At 43.8% G+C, this 20,147-nt stretch overlaps 1 protein-coding gene across 1 annotated transcript in view; it reads right to left on the reverse strand.

Moving 5' to 3' along the window:
* Window positions 1–20,147, reverse strand: part of ank2b (ankyrin 2b, neuronal) — a 182,588-nt gene extending 162,441 nt beyond the window's left edge. Inside the window, exon 1 of the mRNA XM_052560179.1 lies at window positions 19,811–20,147. Coding sequence (XP_052416139.1) covers window positions 19,811–19,879 — 69 coding nt within the window. The 5' untranslated portion in view covers window positions 19,880–20,147. The remainder of the gene's footprint in view (window positions 1–19,810) is intronic.

Genomic DNA, 20,147 nt, shown 5'->3' on the forward strand with positions numbered 1-20,147 from the left:
CTCCTTCCCCCGGAGGAGGGCCGGGTGGAGAATCTTCAGGTTCTGTTCCGCCGCTGGTCAAACGGCCAGTGGCACCCACATTTTCATTAAAAGAGCAATTTCTCCTTCCTCCAAGTTGCAAGGCTCGTGGGCTGACACAGCTTCCTCATTCTCACCCACGACGCCCCTTTTCGCCAGCGGCCAAGAGGTCGTGGTTCGGAGACGCAAAGCCTCTCCACGCATCTCTGGCCAGTTCCTCCGGGAACACGGGGAGTGTGGTTGTGATGACCCAGGACGCATTGCCTTCTGGGCCTTCCGGCACGACTCCCCATCGCTGCACCACTGCGGGTATGTCGACTGTCCCTTTGGTGCCACTTGTACGGAGTTTGGGAGCGTGGCTTGCGCTGCCCAACCCGTCACGTTGGCTCATCCGGACGGTCCGACTCGGCTATGCGATTCAGTTCGCGGAGGGCGCCCTTGCCCCACTCTGGGAAGTGGGCATCAGGATCCTCAACTATCTCGACGACTGGCTCATTATGGCCCGGTCCCGAGAAGAGTTGTGCGATCACAGGGACTTCGTGCTCCGGCACCTCAGTCAGTTGGGGCTTCAGGTCAACCGGGAGAAGAGCAAGCTCTCCCCTGTGCAGAGAATCTCTTATCTCGGTATGGAGTTAGACTCGGTGAGTATGATGGCGCGTCTCACCAGCGAGCGTGCCCAGTCAGTGCTGAACTGCCTGAGTTCCTTCAGAGGCAGGACAGTGGTACCACTGAAACATTTTCAGAGGCTCCTGGGGCATATGGCATCCGCAGCCGCAGTCACGCCGCTCGGGTTGCTTCATATGAGACCACTTCAGCACTGGTTACACTCCCGAGTCCCGAGATGGGCATGGCGCCGCGGTACACATCGTGTCACCGTCACACTGATGTGTCGCCGCCTATTCAGCCCCTGGTCGGACCTTGCTTTCTACGGGCCGGCGTGCCCTTAGAACAAATGTCCCGGCACGTTGTTGTCACAACAGATGCCTCCAACTCGGGCTGGGCCACGACATGCAACGGGCAGGCAGCTTCAGGGTCCTGGACAGGACCTCGACTGCTTTGGCACATCAACTGCCTGGAGTTGCTGGCAGTGCATCTAGCTATGCGACAGTTTCGTCCGCTAGTGCTGGACAAGCACGTGTTGGTCTGCACGGACAACACTGCGGCTGTTTCGTACATCAACTGACAGGGCGGTCTATGATCACGTCGCATGTCTCAACTCGACCGCCATCTCCTCCTCTGGAGTCAGACGTGGCTCAATTCACTGCGCGCTGTCCACATCCCGGGGGAGCTCAATCGTGCAGCCGACGCGCTCTCACGACAGCTCACTTTCCCCGGGGAATGGCGACTCCATCCCCAGACGGTCCAGCTGATCTGGAGTCGATTCGGGGAAGCCCAGGTAGACCTGTTTGCTTCCCACGAGTCTTCCCACTGCCAGCTGTACTATTCCCTGTCCCAGGCCCCCCTGGGCACAGATGCACTGGCACACAGCTGGCCTCAGGCTTTACGCAAGTATGCGTTTCCCCCAGTGAGCCTGCTCGCACAGACACTGTGCAAGGTTAGGGAGGACGAGGAACAGGTCCTGTTGGTTGCGCCTTACTGGCCCACCCGGACCGGGTTTTCGGAACTCATGCTCCTCATGACAGCCCCTCCCTGGCGCATCCCCCTGAGGAGAGACCTTCTCTCTCAGGGGCTTGGCACCATTTGGCACCCGTGTCCAGATCTCTGGAACCTCCACGTGTGGCTTCTAGACGGGACGCGGCAGACCTAAGTGATCTGCCCCCAGCGGTGGTAGACACTATCACTCAGGCTAGAGCCCCTTCTACGAGGCAGGCCTATGGTCTGAAGTGGAGTCTGTTCACGAATTGGTGTTCTTCTCACCGAGAAGACCCCCGGAGATGCCCGGTCAGAGTCGTGCTTTCTTTCCTGCAAGAAAGGCTGGATCGTGGGCTGTCACCCTCCACCCTGAAGGTGTATGTGGCTGCTATTGCAGCCCATCACGATGCAGTGCACGGCCGGTCCCTGGGGAGGCATGACCTGATCGTTAGGTTCCTGAGGGGTGCCAGAAGGTTACATCCTCCTAGGACACCCCTGATTCCCTCCTGGGACCTCTCTATTGTCCTGGCGGGACTTCAGAGGGGTCCCTTTGAGCCGCTGGATTCGGTCGAGCTGAAGTTCCTGTCTCTCAAGACAGCGCTCCTGATCGCGCTCACTTCCATCAAGAGGGTCGGGGACCTCCAAGCATTTTCGGTAAGTGAAGAGTGCCTTGTGTTCGGGCCGGCCTACTCTCACGTTGTCCTGAGACCCCGGCCTGGATACGTGCCCAAGGTTCCCACCACTCCCTTCCGAGACCAGGTGGTGAACCTGCAAGCGCTGCCCCTGGAGGAGGCAAATCCAGCCTTGTCGTTGCTGTGTCCCGTAAGAGCGCTTCGCATATACGTGGACCGCACCCAGAGCTTCAGAAGCTCTGAGCAGCTCCTGGTCTGCTTTGGAGGTCAGCAGAAGGGGAAGGCTGTCTCTAAGCAGAGGTTGGCCCACTGGATAGTGGACGCCATCGCCTTGGCTTGCCATTCCCAAGGTGAGCCGTGCCCCCTGGGGGTGAGGGCCCACTCCACACGGAGTGTGGCCTCCTCCTATGCGTTGGCGCACGGCACCTCTCTGGCAGACATCTGTCGAGCTGCGGGCTGGGTGACACCTAACACCTTTGCGAGGTTTTACAACCTCCGTGTAGAGCCAGTTTCTTCCCGTGTGTTGGGTAACAGGTAATTGGCGGGAAGGGCTGGCTGGGTGTCTTGCTTGCTCCGCCATTCCCCCTAACACGGGGATGTGAGCGCCTTCTTCAACCAGTAGAGTTCCCCGGTTGGCGTACCCTGGTCGAGCATCCTCCAGCACCCTCGGCGTCAGACTTGGCGGAGCAGTCTGTCGCCAGGCCCAGTACTGGCGTTAGCATGCCCGGAGCCGGTCAGCCCCTGTACTGGGCTAGGTGTCCATATGGCTGGGTTCCCTATGGGTAATCCCATATGTGTATTCTTCCACGGTAAGGTTTCCCTCTTGGCAAACCCGTGTCTTCCCTTGACAGACCGTTCTGTCAGTCTCTTCTGGCAGCCGTTCCATCCCTACTCCAAGGTAGGACCTGCCTCAGAGACCCTTTCCTTATGTAGTACTGCCCCCTGGGTCAGTCCATATCAGTATATCCACATGTCACCTCCCTACGGGTAGGATGTGGTCTCCGTAGCGACCTTTCCTAAGGCTCGCTTCCCCATTATCTTGCCAGCTGAAAGAACAAATAGGGAAGATTTAAAGCAATCTTTCACTGAAGGTTGAAATCCCTTCCATTTACTTTATGTGGGCGGAACAGCAGCATGGCCTTCTCCAGCAGCGATGTACTCACCCTTTGGCCCCTTCGGTACCAAGGTCAGTAAATTTGCGCTGGGGCTTTGGGAAGGTTACGACCTTAAGTGTAGCTTTTGTGGCACGCCAGGGCTTGTCAACAATTGCAGCGCCACAGGGTTGTGACGAGGTTCAGGTTGTGGCGTTTTCCATAGGACCCCATTTTCGGTCGACATAACTCGTAGTGACCGACAGATAGGGAACGTCTCGGTTACGTACGTAACCCTCGTTCCCTGATGGAGGGAACGGAGACGTTATGTCCCCATGCCACAACCTTGAACCATTCGCTGTTGCCGGGACACGTTCTCGGCTCCTCAGCGTAAAACCTAATGAGTGGATGCACCTGTCGCCCTATTTATACCCGTCGGCACGGGAGTGGCTCAGGTATGTTAATCCACTAGCCAATTTTCATTGGCGTTTTCTCTTAAATTCAGAGATGATTGGCCTCCCAAGTGAGACCCCATTTTCGGTCGACATAACGTCTCCGTTCCCTCCATCAGGGAATGAGGGTTACGTATGTAACCGAGACGTTATTTTATCCATTTAAATGTTTTCATTTTCGCATATTTTCTAGTATAAGTGCACTGTGCTCACATTTATTTGTGCATTAAATTACAAATAAAAAATACATATCATGTTGTGCCTTATATGGTAATCTCGAATTGCAGAATATATTTTAGTACATGCATTTGAGAGACGTTCTTGTGTGCTGTATATGCAGTTTTAATTGCCTTTTTGGTGATTTCATGACTTAGCTGATGACAGAACGAGGTATGTAGCCTATGCTCAAAGTTTCTTGTGTGGGTTATTTATGATGAAGTCATATAGAGCGGGTGCCACATATCTGCGTACTGTTGAAGAGTGTGCGTTGTGAGCACAGTAAAATGGCTGATGGGACAGGGAAGTGTTTTTTTCTGACAAATAGTCTAACAATATCTCATCAGACCACAGTTCACAGTAGTTCTACTGAAGCTCATTTTGCTGTTGTAGCTTTTCTGCGCTCGTTTGCCTGACGCTGAGGTGAAGCTTAAGTGCATGTCTGAAAATTCTCCCGTGTGATGTGGTCACAGCCTAAAGAGTGCTATGAAAACTGCAAAGGAGTGGCCATGCTTTCGTTAGTGGTGGACACCCTGTTAATACATTTGGTTACTTTTAGCCTTACCCTGGAATCTGTTCACCCTCCGCCTATGTGGACCACATAGCTACATTAAACTCTGGAAAATGTTAAGTTGGTTGCAGTGCCATTCAATTAATGCCTCATCTGCGGTCATTCTTCAATATGGTTCAATAGTTAACATTAGTTAATTACATTAGTTAACATATATAAATAGCAAATATTAATGAACAATATTACTACAACATTTTTTAATCTTAGTTCATGTTAATTTCAGCATTTACTAATGCATTATTAAAACCCCAAGTTGTGTTTGTAAACAATATTGCACTGTGAACTAATATGAACAACGAACGACTCTTTTTATTAACATTAACAATGATTAATAAATTGTGTAATAAATGTATTGTTCATTGTTCATTCATGTTAGTTAATACATTAATGTTAACAAATGACATTGTAAAGTGTTACCATTAATATTTATTCATCATACTGTTGAACTTCACAGTATTTTCTCTCTTGTTATTTCATAGAAAACACTTTCAAAGAAGACGGAGAAAGCCAGAGTCTTGTGCCCTGCGTTTATCACTATTTTTCCCCAAGGTTTCTATAGATATCATAATATATCGATATTGTAAATTCTTATGTCCACAATATCCATGATATGAAAAATCGAATATCACGACAGCCCTATTTTGAACAGTTGTGTGGCTGCGGTGTGTAAAAGAGAACAACCAGCCTTTAATGGTAAAAATCACAATAAATCATAAACAGTCTCTCAGTCCAGATTTCTCCCTAGGAACACATCACCACAGAGAAAAAGTCCCACCAATTTCTGACGCTTTCTGCCCTATAAGCATAGACACAGGCCTGAGAGAGATGCAGCAGTTCGACCTTACTGGAAATATACTGTCAGCACCAAAGAGGCATTACAAGTGTTGTGTTTCGGGATGCACCAATGAACAAAGGGGCATAATAGATCCAATTTAAGACTAGCATGTTCCTAATCCACTCTACAGTTTAAAGGGGTCACTGAATGCAAAATTAATTTTTCAAATGTAGTTTGAATTGAAATATGTCTTGGCAGTGTGTACACAACCACTCTAAAATGTAAAAAATCCTCCCAGTGGATTTTTTAAATCCCATTAAATTATAACCCCTTTCTCAGATCAAGCTGATATTAGATTCGATGTAGAAAACGCGCACGAAATCGCGGAATCCAGTCATGAAAATGGAATTTACAGTTTAAAGTGGAATGTCACGGAATTTGTCAAATCTTGAATAAATTAATCAAAAGTCTGCCATTGCACTCACATAAAATCACGATATGAACTAATATCTGTAAAAATTAAGCCGAAAAAGTCTATTTAAATATGAATCCTGCATGTTCTGCGTGTCTGTGTTAACGAATGGCACAGAAGCACGTCTTCGTCTATTACACACACAGAAGCGCGTGTAACGCTCGCGGTGATTTCAGCAGATTTCAGTCGTCTCACTAGTATTTAGGACGTAAACACATGAAGAACATCTCCAGAACTGCACTGAGAGTCACTTCATGAGCATTTGACCATTTGATTTGAGTAAAGCTAGCGTCATATATCACATCATAGACTGTAGTATCACATACACAGAACTGTAAAGGTACGGTAACCCGTCAAAATAAAAGTCTGGTTTAATGTAATGACAACTATTTGCCAGAAATCTATTACTATTGTTCAGCAGAATGTACATAGCCCACTTCTACTACTATTAAAATGAAACAAACATAATTTTTTTAAGGAATAATCACACAACATTTCTTCTATGTTTTATTTTAAATAAAAATCCCCTTTGTTTACCAAAATATAAAGTTTGCTTAATTTCAATAATTAAAAGATAAATTAAATGAATGTTTTATGCCTGCATTTGATAACCAAAAAAATTTTAATTTCAAAGGGAAAAAAAAACATTCCATAAGGCTATTTTAAGACAAAAAATTAACAAATTAAGTTGTTTTTATGCTTTTAAATAATTACACATGCTAAATAACAGAATTAGGTAACAATAAAACATATGATGAACAAAAAATTTTCCTGTAAAGATATTGAGATATATATCATATATGGAGATATATCTAAATATATCGAGATATATGCTTTACTCCATAACGCCCAGCCCTAGGTCTGTGTACTTTTGCATCTATTCGTTTTATTTATTTATTTTTTTAACCCAGAAATGAAATATGGAAAATGCGGTTTCTTCTTGAATGGTTCAAACACTGATGAACAGAATAAGCAGACACAAACTTATTTTCATTATTCAAAATTCATATTTCATTAAAAGTAGTAAAAATTATATAAAGCTTGTTTTTTTTAGCGTCTCTATACAGACGCTAGCCCCATCTCACTCTACTGACGTAGCTACCATAACTGCTTTATAAGAACTTTTAGCTTCAATATTTTTTATGATCTTAAACATACTGGTTAAAAAAATGAAATAAAAAATGTATAGCCTGAATGCACTGTAAGTCGCTTTGGATAAAACTGTCAGCTAAATGCACAAATGTAAATTATCTTAAAGTGCCCCTATTATGCAATTTCTAAGAATCCTAGTATTTTTTTGGGAGTCTTCTACAATAGGTTTACATGCATGCAAGGTCAAACAACCCCTTTAGTTTTCTCAGAATATGCCTCTAGTTCTCATCTGAACATGTGAGAGAAGCATCAGTAAATTTGGCCAAAGAAAACTTGACAAATTGACATTTTTCTATATTAATTTGTGCATTTTTTCAAATGTTCATTTAAACGGCAAAAAATTAACAATTAAAATTTACACAAATTTGAAAATAAATCAATATTTTGCGTTTCGGGCAGCATTTGTGTGTACAGTTCTAATTTCAATTTTGGTTTTCAGCATAGCATTTAAAAATACAATAACCATTCTTTTTTTGTTCTTTTTTCCCATCTTGGTTAAACAACGAAAAAGGAATGGACGCAACCGTACAGTATTTTTGAGTATTTTTCAATGAGTATTTTTTTATGAATCTTTGCAAATCACCTTTCCTAATAATGTGCTAGTAAGCAAGTTCTGCAGTTAAATGCAACTAAAGTTAACAGTCTCATGCGAACAGATTGTCATTCCACAGAAGAGAGGGGCAGGGTGAGCAGAGCTCATTAGCATTTGAAGGGACGTGCAACGAAACAGCCTGCTGTGAACAGCATGTTATAGACTTCACATTTACATTTAGCCATTTAGCAGACACTTTTATCAAAGCAATCTACAAATGAGGATATATATGAGGAATATACACACACACACACACACAAGAAGTATACAGAATAGAAATAAAAATTTAAAGCTAGTTTTTTTTTTTTTTTTTTTTTTAATAAAGAAGACATGTAGATCAAGTAGAATTGAGAGAGTACAGAAAATGCGAGAGTTAAAGAGTCAAATAAAGATGTAACAGATATTTTTAGTCATTTCCTGAAGATGACTAAGGACTCAGATTGAGTTGGGCAAGTCATTCCACCAGGAGGGAACAGTTAATGAAAAATTTTGTGAAAGTGGAGGGCGCATAACTCTGAAGTAATGAATTTAGGTTAAGGGGTGCAGAGTCAGTGGTGGTTTTGTAGGAAAACAATAATGCCTTAAAAGGTTACTCCACCCCAAAATGAAAGTTTTGTCATTAATCACTTACCCCCATGTTGTTCCAAACCTGTAAAAGCTTAATTCATCTTAATGGTTAAATATATACATTTGTTTTTCTTTTTATTATTTCCACGTAGAGATGACTATGGAGCCATAGAGAGGACCCCATGCATGGTTCACACAGTACAGCTTGTAGTAAACATGGTCCAGAAGGAACCCCCAATCCGAAGGCTGTCAGAGAAAGTGAGGCACTTGGTGAATAGCTACTACAGAAGTGTGCTCTGGTTCTGGTAAAAGACTGTCCCACCAGGTGGTCAAGTTGCTTTGCTATGATTTAGCACTGTCTTAAAGCCAAGGAGCACCTCACAGCTGTGACTGAGTCCATGGGCTGGGACAGCCTGCAGCCCAGTGAGTGGCAGAAGAGCGGGATGCTGAAAGTCCCTTGAAAGTTACACTGAATCACTTTCCCTTGTTGTGCCTACAAACATTACATTATTTAGATTTATTTTGTCCTCACATTCTTTCTTGTAACTCCTCCCTCTCAGTGACACAGCTGACTGAAAAGCTCATTATGCAGCTAATTATGCAGGCCTTTGTCTTCTCAGGTGTAAATCACAAGCCTAAGTAGTAGTTAATGGCTGCCATGAACAGACATGCAAGAAGCATATGTATGTACATACATACACACACACACACACACACATAATCAACCTTTCCCCTCCATGCCAAAAAAAAAAAAAATCTCAAATTGTTGATTCTGATTTGGTTGTGAAGAGCTGACTTTGTTTTATTCATGAAGAAATATATTCAGGTAAGTTCAAGCCAATCAAACAGAGACACTCTATCTGTGCCGGGCACCAAAGAAAAGAAAATCTGATGTCAAAAATATAGCCAAAGAGTAATGTGTACTGGACAGTTTAGTTTTTCTGTTGTTTGTGACAACCAGTCTTAAAATAACACATCCAGGAGGATATAATTTATCTAGTTGCTGTTGAGACTGCTGGTTATTTGGTTCAGTAGTTCACATAATACAGTATAGTTGATTTGCACAAACGTTCTTAAATACCACGCAAAAAAATTCTACAAAATGTATGCAAAAATGCATGTGAGGCTATAACTCCACACCGGTTTGGCGTATAGAGACAAAACTTGGTGTGTTATAACAAGCATGACCTGAGACTACCTGCAGTGTTTCAACGCATTGCCACCTATTGGTCAGGAGATATTTTTTTTGCTTATAACTTCTGAATGGTTTGGCCAAAACTGGTCTCTTTAGATTCGGCAAAACACGTCAAATCGCATTATATCCAATTTTCCCAATGTCGGCTATTTTAGGCATCGGCCATTCAGAATTTTGTTCTAAAATGCTGTATTTTTGAATGCCTTAGCGTATCGTTACAAAAATAATTACAAAAATAATTGACTCAATGCCCTGATGGTACTCAAAAAGTTTGAGCGCAGCGCCACCTTGTGATCAAATGTTATGATGAAATATCTAAAAAATGCTTTTGCTTACATTAACCTATTGTAATGTAACTGATGTTGATAGGTTCCATGGATCATGCCGACAACATCAATACCAATTTTACCATAATTAACTGAACTTCCTGTCCTTCATTTTGATTCATGTTGAAAACCTACTTTTATAATCGAATTTTGAAGCACTTCGTTTGGCCCAGATTAAGTCTGATGTAGCAAAATAAAGCAGGACTTGTAGTACTTGCCAATTTTCAGTTAAACCTAACCAAGTAATTTCACGTGCACCACTTGTTCCTATACATGTGATGGGGGAAACTTTCGAGAACGTTATTGTCGATTGCGTTGGTCCTTTGCCTAAGACCAGAGCTGGTAACCATTGTTTGTTAACAATAATGTGTGCGGCGATAAATTTTCCGGAGGCGGTCCCGTTGCGGAAAATAACTGCTCCTGAAATTACTTGTGCACTCATGAAATTCTTTACAACGTTTAGGTTATCGAAAATTGTACAAACTGATAAGGGTAAAAAAATTCTCTCAAAACCCTCTGCACAAGTGTTAAAGACTTTGAAAATTTTCCATAGTGTCGCAAGTGCGTACCATCCAGAAAGTCAAGGGGCGTTAGAACGATTTCATCAGACACTGAAATTGATGCTTCGTAAACACTGTATATAGACTAGCAAGGATTTGGATGAGGGCACACCATTAGTTTTATTGCTGTTAGGGAAGCAGTACAGGATAGTCGGGTTTAGTGCTGCTGACCTAGTGTTTGGACATACTGTGGGGCATGGGCGTAGGTTTAGGGGGGACGCTAGGTACTAGTCCCTATAAATATTTTGAGATGACAAATTTGTCCCCAAAAAATATTTAGCAAGCTCCTTTGAACTGCTATTTGTATCTTTGCACTGCTATTTGGATCTATTCTAACGGCCAGGACGACGACAGTACAAGAAACGCCGGAATTTGATTGGCGGCGGGGTATCTGACAAGCTACATGCGCGGGCCGGGACTACTTTTGTGCTTGCACTAGCAGCGAGCGGGTGGTTTGTTCGCGCGCGCATGTTGACGACGCTGACGGTAAGTTACAAGGACTGTCTCTCTGCCACATATAAAGGCCAGAGTAAAAACATTTTAATATTCCGGGGGGTTTTTTGCCCCTTTTTGTACTTTGTAGATGCCACCCAAGAAGAAGAAAGGGGACATATGAAGCTTTTTCATTAAGCAGAGTCAGAGTGTAAGTAGGCAAAATAACTAACTACCCACAAAAAAACTAGCAGTAGTTACTGACCAGGCTTTCAAATGCATATTCTGTGGAAAAGAGTATTAACTGGTGATAGTATTACCCAGACAGAATGCTACGTTAGCAAGTAACTGAATGTCAATTAGCCTGTAAGTTACCTTAACTTAGAATCTTGAAGTCAACATAAACGTGAGTGTACTGGAGGGTAAATAGTGTTTATAATAGAAAAAGGTTATTATATTTATTTATTTAGATTTGTTTCCTTGTGGCAGAGTATTTTTTGTTAGTGTGAATACTAATTTACATAATAATTTATCTTAATAAAACGTTTGGTTGTTCAGCATTACACAGTCTCAGATTTTAATTTTTTGAAAGTGCATTTTTGAGATTATACAGTTATATGAAATCACCATTAAATCACTGGTATCTTACAACAAAATAATTCCGGGGGGGGGGGGGGGGGTGTTATGGGGTTATGATGGGGGTTATGGGGGTGTCCCCACCAAGGCTGAGACCAAACCTACGCCCATGCTGGGGGGGTCCATTAAAGGTGCTTAAAGAAGACATGTTATCTCCTGAGACTAATGCTAAAACGACTGTGCTGCAGTATGTGAACAAATTTTGTGAACGTTTGCATTGTGCTTGTAAAATGGCAAAATGAATCGCCATTGAAAGCACAAGTCACTATGAAAGATCACTTTGATCGTAAATCTGTGTCACGCCACTTCAAAGAAGGAGACCAAGTGCTAGTTTTTTTGCCAGTTGTTGGTTCAACTACGTAATTCGAACACCTGATCACAGAAAGAAGTTTCGTGTATGTCATGTCAATATGTTAAAGGCGTATTGTGCTAGAGAGTCATCACAAAATGCTGTGGGTTTAAATGAGTTAAATTCTCATTCGCCTATTGTTACACTTACTTGTGAGATTGTTGCTGATGCTCCTGATGATGATGATGACGGGGTGGTAGTTTGACATACAACTCAGCAATGTGCCAGACTTAAGAATTCAGAGGTTTTGGCTGATTTATCCTCTTCCTCATCTCGTCTACCTGATTTTCAGAGATTTGACATTGAACAGTCAATTCTGTGGCTGTGCCGTACACCCGGAAACTCCAAAACAGGCCCCACGGGCGGAAGTGAAGATAAATGGACGTCCGGTCTTCGCCCTCCTGGACTCTGGCAGCGAGATCACCCTCATCAGGCTGACCGTCCTTCCTCCACGGCCCGAACCCAAAGCCAGACTGCCCATCACTTGCGTCCATGGCGAAACCAGGGAAGTGCCAGCGCGGCGCGTCACCATCACCATGCCACCTGGCTGATAGAAGTCGGGATCATCAGGGATCTGCAAGTTCCAGTCCTCCTCGGCAGGGATTGGCCTGGATTTGACCACCTCCACTAGCCAGCCTGTCAGCCCCACCGGGATCCGCCCACAGCATTAGGCGGCAAAGAAGCCCCGAAGGCACCCCGTGCTGCTGGCCTCGGACAGCCCCAGAGAGGTTGAGACATCCCATCATAACACTAACCACTACTTTGACCTCTTCAAGCAGATAACTGGGGCTGGGGCCTTCGCCAGGGAGCAGCATGAGGAATACAGCCTGAAACACTGCTGGGCCCAAGTGAGGATAGCCACTTGGAAGGAGCTCCAGCCGGCACTTCATCCAATGCCTCACTTTGTTGTGAGAAACGGCCTGCTTTACTGTGTCGTGCAGCGAAAGGGGGAGGAAAAATCCTGCTGGTAGTCCCGTGGACCAAGACAAAAGCGGTGATAGAGCTGGCATGCCCATCCCATGGCAGGCCACCTGGGAGCCCAGAACACCGTCCAGCGCATACGCGACCGCTTCCACTGGCCAGGCCTGGAGGCTGAAGTCAAACACTTCGGTCAAGCCTGTCCTGCCTGTTAGTGGACGTCTTCATGCACCCCTCCCCCCAGCCTGCTGATTCCGCTGCCAATCATCGAGGTGCCCTTAGAGCGGATTGGGATGGACCTAGTAAGGGCCGCTGCTGAAGTCTGCCCAGGGACACAACACACATCCTGGTCATCCTGGACTACGCCACACGCTACCCTAAGACCATTCCCCTCCGTAAGGCCACTGCAAAAGCCATCGCCTAGGAGCTTTTCCTGCTGAGTAGTCGGGTCAGCTTACCATCCCAGATACTGACTGACCAGAGCACCCCCTTCATGTCCTGGGTGCAACAGCCCGCCGTCCACCGGTCCACGGTGGAGCATGTCTGGGAGATGCGGGAGAGGATCCACAGGGTTATGCCCATCGTCCGGGAGCACCTTGCCAAGGCCCAACAAGCCCAGCAATGGCATTATAATAGGGTGGCCCAGCCACGGGAGTTTCAGCCAGGAGATCATGTCATGGACCTAGTCCCCACCACCGCCTGCAAATTCTTGGCCAGCTAGCAAGGTACACCTACACCATCACCGAAAGGATCGGCCCTGTCACCTACCGAGTCCGGCAGCCCAGAAGACGGAGGGAAAATCAAATATACTACGTGAATCTCCTGAAGCACTGGGTCGGGACCAGGCCCCAGCTCTCTGCCCTCGCTCATCTACCTGCTGTGGCTGTTGACATGGACCCCCACCTCTCAGCCACCCAAAAGTCAGAGCTGCAACATCTGGTCAGTCAGTTCACCGATGTGTTCTCTCCCCAGCCTGGGCGGACCCACGTACTCAAGCACCATATCCACACAGCCCCCGGAGTGATCATCCCGCAGTGGCCCTATCATGTTCGGGAGGCTTGGCGACACGCCATCAAGGAAGGGGTTCAGGAGATGCTGAGGTTAGGGACCATCATGCAGCCCCTGGTACAGCCCCATCATCATGTTTCCAAAGCCCGACGGCACCTTCCGCTTCTTCAATGACTTCTGCCGCTTAAACGAAGTCTCGGAGTTCGACAGCTACCCGATGCAGTGGGTTGATGAGCTGTTGGATCGCCTGGGAAGGGCCTGGCTCATCTTGACCCTAGACCTCACCAAGGACTACTGGCAGGTCCCATTAACTGAGCAGGCTAAGCCGAAGACAGCGTTCTCGACCCCTAGTGGCCACATGCAGTACCGCATCCTTCCCTTCGGCCTGCATGGGGCCCCCGCTACCTTCCAACATCTGATGGATGTCTTCCACCGGAGAAGAAGGTGGCTGCTATCCTCTCCACGCCGCGGCCCGCCACCAAGGGGTTTGGCGGGATATTAGCGCTGCTTTATCCTTAACTTCTCCTCCTTAGCCTCTCCGCTGACAGACCTGACCAGGAAGGGCCAACCAGAGAAGGTCCCGTGGAACCCGGAGACGGAGAGCATGTTCCAGCGGGTAAAAGCAGCCCTCACGTAGGAGCCCATGCTCAGAGCACCTGACTTCAACCGCCCTTTCCTGTTGCAAACGGGTGCATCCGATACCGGGTTGGGGGCCGTCCTTTCCCAGGTCCTCGATGGCGAGGAACACCCAGCAATTTATATCAGCTGAAAGCTGACCTTAGTGGAGCGACAGTTATTCTCTCCTCGGCCACCAGTTCACCCTGATCACTGACCACGCCCCTCTACAGTGGATGGCCCGAGCGAAGAACACAAATGCCAGGGTGCTTAGTGGTTCCTCGCGCTCCAGGACTTCCACTTCAACATACAACACTGGGCGAGGACGGCCAATGCAAACGCCGATGGTCTCTCAAGGATATGGTCAGCTTTCACGGGTCTGTCAGGCTCCACTCCCCGCCCTCCCCCAATCTCCACACTTCTCCACAGGGTCAGGACGTTGCTTGGGGGTAGTGTGACACGTGTCCCGAGCTCTCATCAGTGTCACATGCACCTACTCATTACAGGCTGAGCAGTCACACCTGTGCCCCATCAAGCTCTGGCTTCATAAGCTGCACCGACGAATACAGAGGTGAGAGATGTCTCCAAAGACTCGGCTAATGTATCGCTGTTATTTTCCCCAGACAGCAGTGTGTGACTGCCAGCCCTTACTATACACGGACCCACACAGCACTGCGCATGGAGAGAGAGGAAGAGAGAGAGAAGGCCAAGCACCGAGCACCGGAAAACCTCTCACGTTGGCTATTTCCCCCACATTCTGGTTAATAAAATCCACCCTTCGGGGAACTCACCTTTATCCTTGTGTCGTGTACTTCTTCACCCCTTCACAATATATATATATATATATATATATATATATACATATATATATATATATATATATATATATATATATAACCCCTCTCACCCAGGTCCTCTCTGACACTCCTCGCACTCGCTCCAAGCAGGGCTCAAACCCGGGTCTTCAGCATGGGAGGCGGACACACTAACAAGGAGGCTAAATGGCTACAGCCACTAGCGTCTGTCGCTAGTGCGTCTCTTGAGATCGGGGAGTGAGGTTTACCTGCACAGCACTACTCGCTGGCCTCCGTTACACTCACCCCCCTAAACCTCACTCCCGTACGGGTCACGGCACCAATGTAACCCCTCTCACCCGGGTCCTCTCTGACGCTCCTCGCACTCACTCCGAGCGGGGCTCAAACCCGGGTCTTCGGCATGGGAGGAGGACGCACTAACAAAGAGGCTAAATGGCTACAGCCACTAGCGTCTGTCGCTAGTGCGTTTCTTGAGATTGGGGAGTGAGAATCATATATATATCAGTCTGGTGAGTAAACTAAAATATGTACTAGCCAATGGCGATTCAATTGCCAAGGTGTCCGTAGAGGGTTGCAACCTATCTAGTAGTCATTATTAGGGCCTGAGCACAAAAATGACACAAACTGAAATGTTTTCTTTATGATGAGAGGAACGTTCCCCTGAAATTTTAATGAAGATAAAAGCAACTTTGTCCGAACCATGGCATGCATTTTTCTACTGACCTACTTTCCATTGCAACTTGTAACAAAGAATTTCCCAGTGGTTTTATTTAAAAAAGGAGCTTTAAATACAACCTTATTAGAGCTAAGGATAATGACCTGTATTGTTGTACATTTATGTATTCTTGATTTGGGTGTGTACAGTGGTTTTACATTTAAAAGTGTTGTAAATCTAGTTCAAGTAAATATTAGCATGCCACAGTCAACAGGTAATTTCACAACAACAAATATGTGGCTAGTAAAAATGCTGTGTGGCTAGTAACTTTGCAAAAAAGTTAATGTCAAGCCCTGCTTAACAAGACTGATATTATCAGAGAGAAAATTATAACCATGCAGCTGTCTGCTGCAGAATTACAGTGCATTATAGATCCCATGAGAAACAATTTAATTCTTTCTTTTTTATAGGAGAGGAATAATAGTATTAACTTTTTTAATCATATAAACCAAAAACATGTAGGCCTATGTTAGACTATACAGGTGCTGGTCATATAATTAGAATATCATCAAAAAGTTGATTTATTTTATTAATTCCATTCAAAAAGTGAAACTATTATATTCATTCATTACACATAGACTGATATATTTCACATGTTTATTTCTTTTAATTTTGATGATTATAACTGACAACTAAGGAAAATCCCAAAATCAGTATCTCAGAAAATTAGAATATTACTTAATACAAAGAAAGGATTTTTAGAAATCTTGGCAACTGAAAAGTATGAACATGAAAAGTATAAGCATGTACAGTAATCAATACTTAGTTGGGGCTCATTTTGCCTGAATTATTGCAGAAATGCTTCATGGCACGGAGTCGATCAGTCCATGGCACAGGTTTATGAGAGCTCAGGTTGCTCTGATAGTGGCCTTCAGCTCTTCTTTATTCTGGGGTCTGGCATATTGCATCTTCCTCTTCACAATACACAAAAAAAAAAAATCACAAAAAGGTCAGAGTTTCCTGGCCAATTAAGAACAGGGATACCATGGTCCTTAATCCAGGTACTGGTACAGTACCTTTGGCACTGTGTGCAGGTGCCAAGTCCTGTTGGAAAATGAAATCTGCATCTCCAACAAGATGGTCAGCAGCAGGAAGCATGAAGTGCTCTAAAACTTCCTGGTACACGGCTGCGTTGACCTTTCTGACTCAGTTAGCATGGTAATGTTTTTTTCTGAATTTTGTGAAGTGGTTGTGTACTCTGTTTCAAAAGTGTACACAAATGCATTTGTTGTGTTAACTATTCAGATTGTTTACATGACTTTGATTAGAAAATATCTGTTCTGATCTGTTACCACACACGGATGGCATTTATAATGTCAAAATTCACTGCATAATTCTAGAAACTTAATTTCATAATCAGAAAAAAAGTGAATGGGATAATTATGCATTCTGGGACAAATGACTAAAGTCGTTTGTTCCTCTGTCTCATTGGCACTGGTGACAAACTGAATCCGTTGTCAAGTTAGTCAGTGGGAAAGAATTTTCACAAAACAGCAGAAACAGAAGAGCCAAGAAGTCTTGACCTACGAAATGGTTTTACAGCTAAGAAGACAAGGCTGCATCTTTGTTCCGGAAAGGAACCAACAAGGAGCCATTCACAAACACACATGCATATGTACTGTACAGCACTGCTCATGAATGCTTCCTTCTAACAAGACAAATGCACCTCGTCTGTGAACTTTATAAGTGGGCTGTAAACAATCATGTGAAAAATTTGAGATATTCCCGACTAACAATAGGATGGATTAAATAATTGCCTAAATCCCAAACTAATCTGTTTCCCCTTCATGGTAAATATTTTTTAGTCTAGAAATTAAAGCAGCTATTCAGATGACCTGCAGGTGAACTACAAAAGGATCAAAATCTTGCACTGAAAAATTACTTAATTATTTTCATAGCAGGTTAACGCTCATGGAGAATGAGAAATCTAGCAGAAAATGTATGCTGCTCTTTTCTATAGTGAATTGACCTTGTGAGAGATAAATGATTTGACAAACACAGGGGTTCACTGAGAGGCTTTTTTGCTGTTAAGGCCATTTTGTTCATCAAGTTTGAAAGCTGACTAAACTGTGATTGGCTAGTTAATGGAGTTTAGTTTGTTCTGTTCTCAAACGCAGGCAGTAATCTAAAAAAAATCCCTTGATTTATTTTACACTTTTGTCATTTACACAGTTTTCTTCAATTAACAAAAATACAGTGTGAATAAAGCTTGTGTTTGAGCAGTTTTCATTCACAAGATCCATATTAAGTGATTTTTTGAAACTGTATAAGGCAGAATGTTTTGTCATAAATATTTGATGCATATTTATATATATATATATATGAGATATATTTATTTGTTTCCGGAGTGAATCTCCTAATGTAAAAAAAAAAAAAAAAAAAAAGAGTTTTAAGAATTTTTTTTTTTTCTGTTTGCATCTGCAAAGCATCTGTTAAACATTTTTTGTTTAATTTTGTTTTGTTATGTCAGTGGTTTTGACACATTAACCATCCATCTTTACACTTGGTACCCTTGTAATTTTACTTTTTCATCTTCACCATTATATTTGTCAAAAAAAAAATAACGATACAAAAGCTACTGGTTTCTGATTAGGTATGATAAGTATGACAAACGTATAAACCTATTTTGTTGAACTGACAGAGCACCATTCCTTGAAAAGCAGCTGGTGTAACGTAACTGTTGTCTTAAGGTCAGTTCTACAATAAGTTTTGATGGTAACGTCCATCTAGAGGGCAAAACAATGCTTTCCTCCACTGCCCACCAGATTTGTACTAAATAATAATGTACTAAGATACTTATAAGACTAAATTCAATATACACTTTATTGCTTAATTGCACATTAAGCTTTTTCCATTAGAAAACCACTATAAAGAAAACGTTAATATCGCTTAATGCATTAAAGCTGTACGTTCATATTCTGGGCTCTCTGCTTGCCTGTATATAATATGCATAATCAAGGTGTATAAAATGAATTTGAACTTGTAAAATCACTGCCTTATAAAGCCACATTAACCATAGAGTAGAAAATGACTACACATGATGTTGGCTAGACAAGACCGTGTCCCAATTCACTTTCACTGTATGGTAAAAGTGCAGCCTAAACATTCTGCCTAAAAGAAGTAAAAAAAAAAGAAAGAAAGGAAAACACATGTGGATGATAAAATGATGACAGAAAAAGATTGAAAAAATGACTTTAACCAATTTAAATAGAAAAAATAATATATAAGTAGAAAATTTTTGGTGTAGATCTTTCAAACATCTTATGTATCTATGGATATTCATGTGCCATCACTTTGTTTGTTTGTTTGTTTGTGTGTGTAACAGTGCCTTTGACAGACAGCCCTGCCAAACAATCTGCTACCATGGTGCGAAGCACAGGCTCCTCCTTATGAGACTATAATGACTGTGCCATCACCTGCTGAAACCCACATGACTCACAGATCAGCACAGATTTAACCCTTTAAATAAAAGACACAAACAACATCCAACTTGACACCTAAGACAGCATCTCTAAATTGATGAGGCATGTGCATCACTAAATATTTCTTAAATTCTGAAACTACTAAGAGATTAGGAACCTGTAATCTACTACTAATAAACTACTAATATATGTAAATATAAATACATTCTTTAATATTAATTCAATACATTTTGACAAAGGCATTTTCATAAACAGATATTTTTAGAAAATGCACATTGTCCTGCTATCCCAATTTGACCAACGACCAATGGCAGTTGTCCATCATGAAAAGCTGCACTGCTGTTGGATTTACCTATATAATAAATTGGACGTTTGTAATAATGTTTGCAGTTCTTTATAATGTGAACATTACACGCCTCTAATAGTGTCATGTCATTTCTCCCATTATGTACAGTATGACTACGGTGTGCCATAAACGTCCCAGGACAAATGGGTGTCATTATTTAAATAATTAAATTGTTATTTGTTGGGTCAACAAACTGAATGCTGAATCGAGATAACTTCAGCGCCAACATATAATAACATTCAAAATGCACAAAATCCACATTCTGTAACAACCATTACAGAACGTATTGCATTTGAATTTGCACAGCATTTGTAAAGTCAATACAACTTGCATGTCGTCTACCTTTGGAGGCTGATCGTGTGCTGTTGGAGACCGGAGGTCTACTCCGTACGATGATGCTGGAGAAGCCATGTTCCTCTCGGTGCACCTTCAAGAGCGGGACACACCACTGCAGTAATTTCTTCTGAGCACTTTCAGAGCAGTCTCAAAATGCCACAAATATCCCCTCCATCTGTTCAGCTGATACGGTGACCTACAGTAACAGTGTTACAGGGACAGTGGGCGCTAATTGCGACACGTAATCTTCCGTCGCCGGTGCTTTGGTTTGTTATTGAGTGCGCCCTTCCACACCCTCAGTGCAACAGTTTAGTCACCAAATCACAGCGTGCGCACGCACACA

This window comes from Carassius gibelio, chromosome B7, assembly GCF_023724105.1.
Source record: "Carassius gibelio isolate Cgi1373 ecotype wild population from Czech Republic chromosome B7, carGib1.2-hapl.c, whole genome shotgun sequence".
Lineage (NCBI taxonomy): Eukaryota > Metazoa > Chordata > Actinopteri > Cypriniformes > Cyprinidae > Carassius > Carassius gibelio.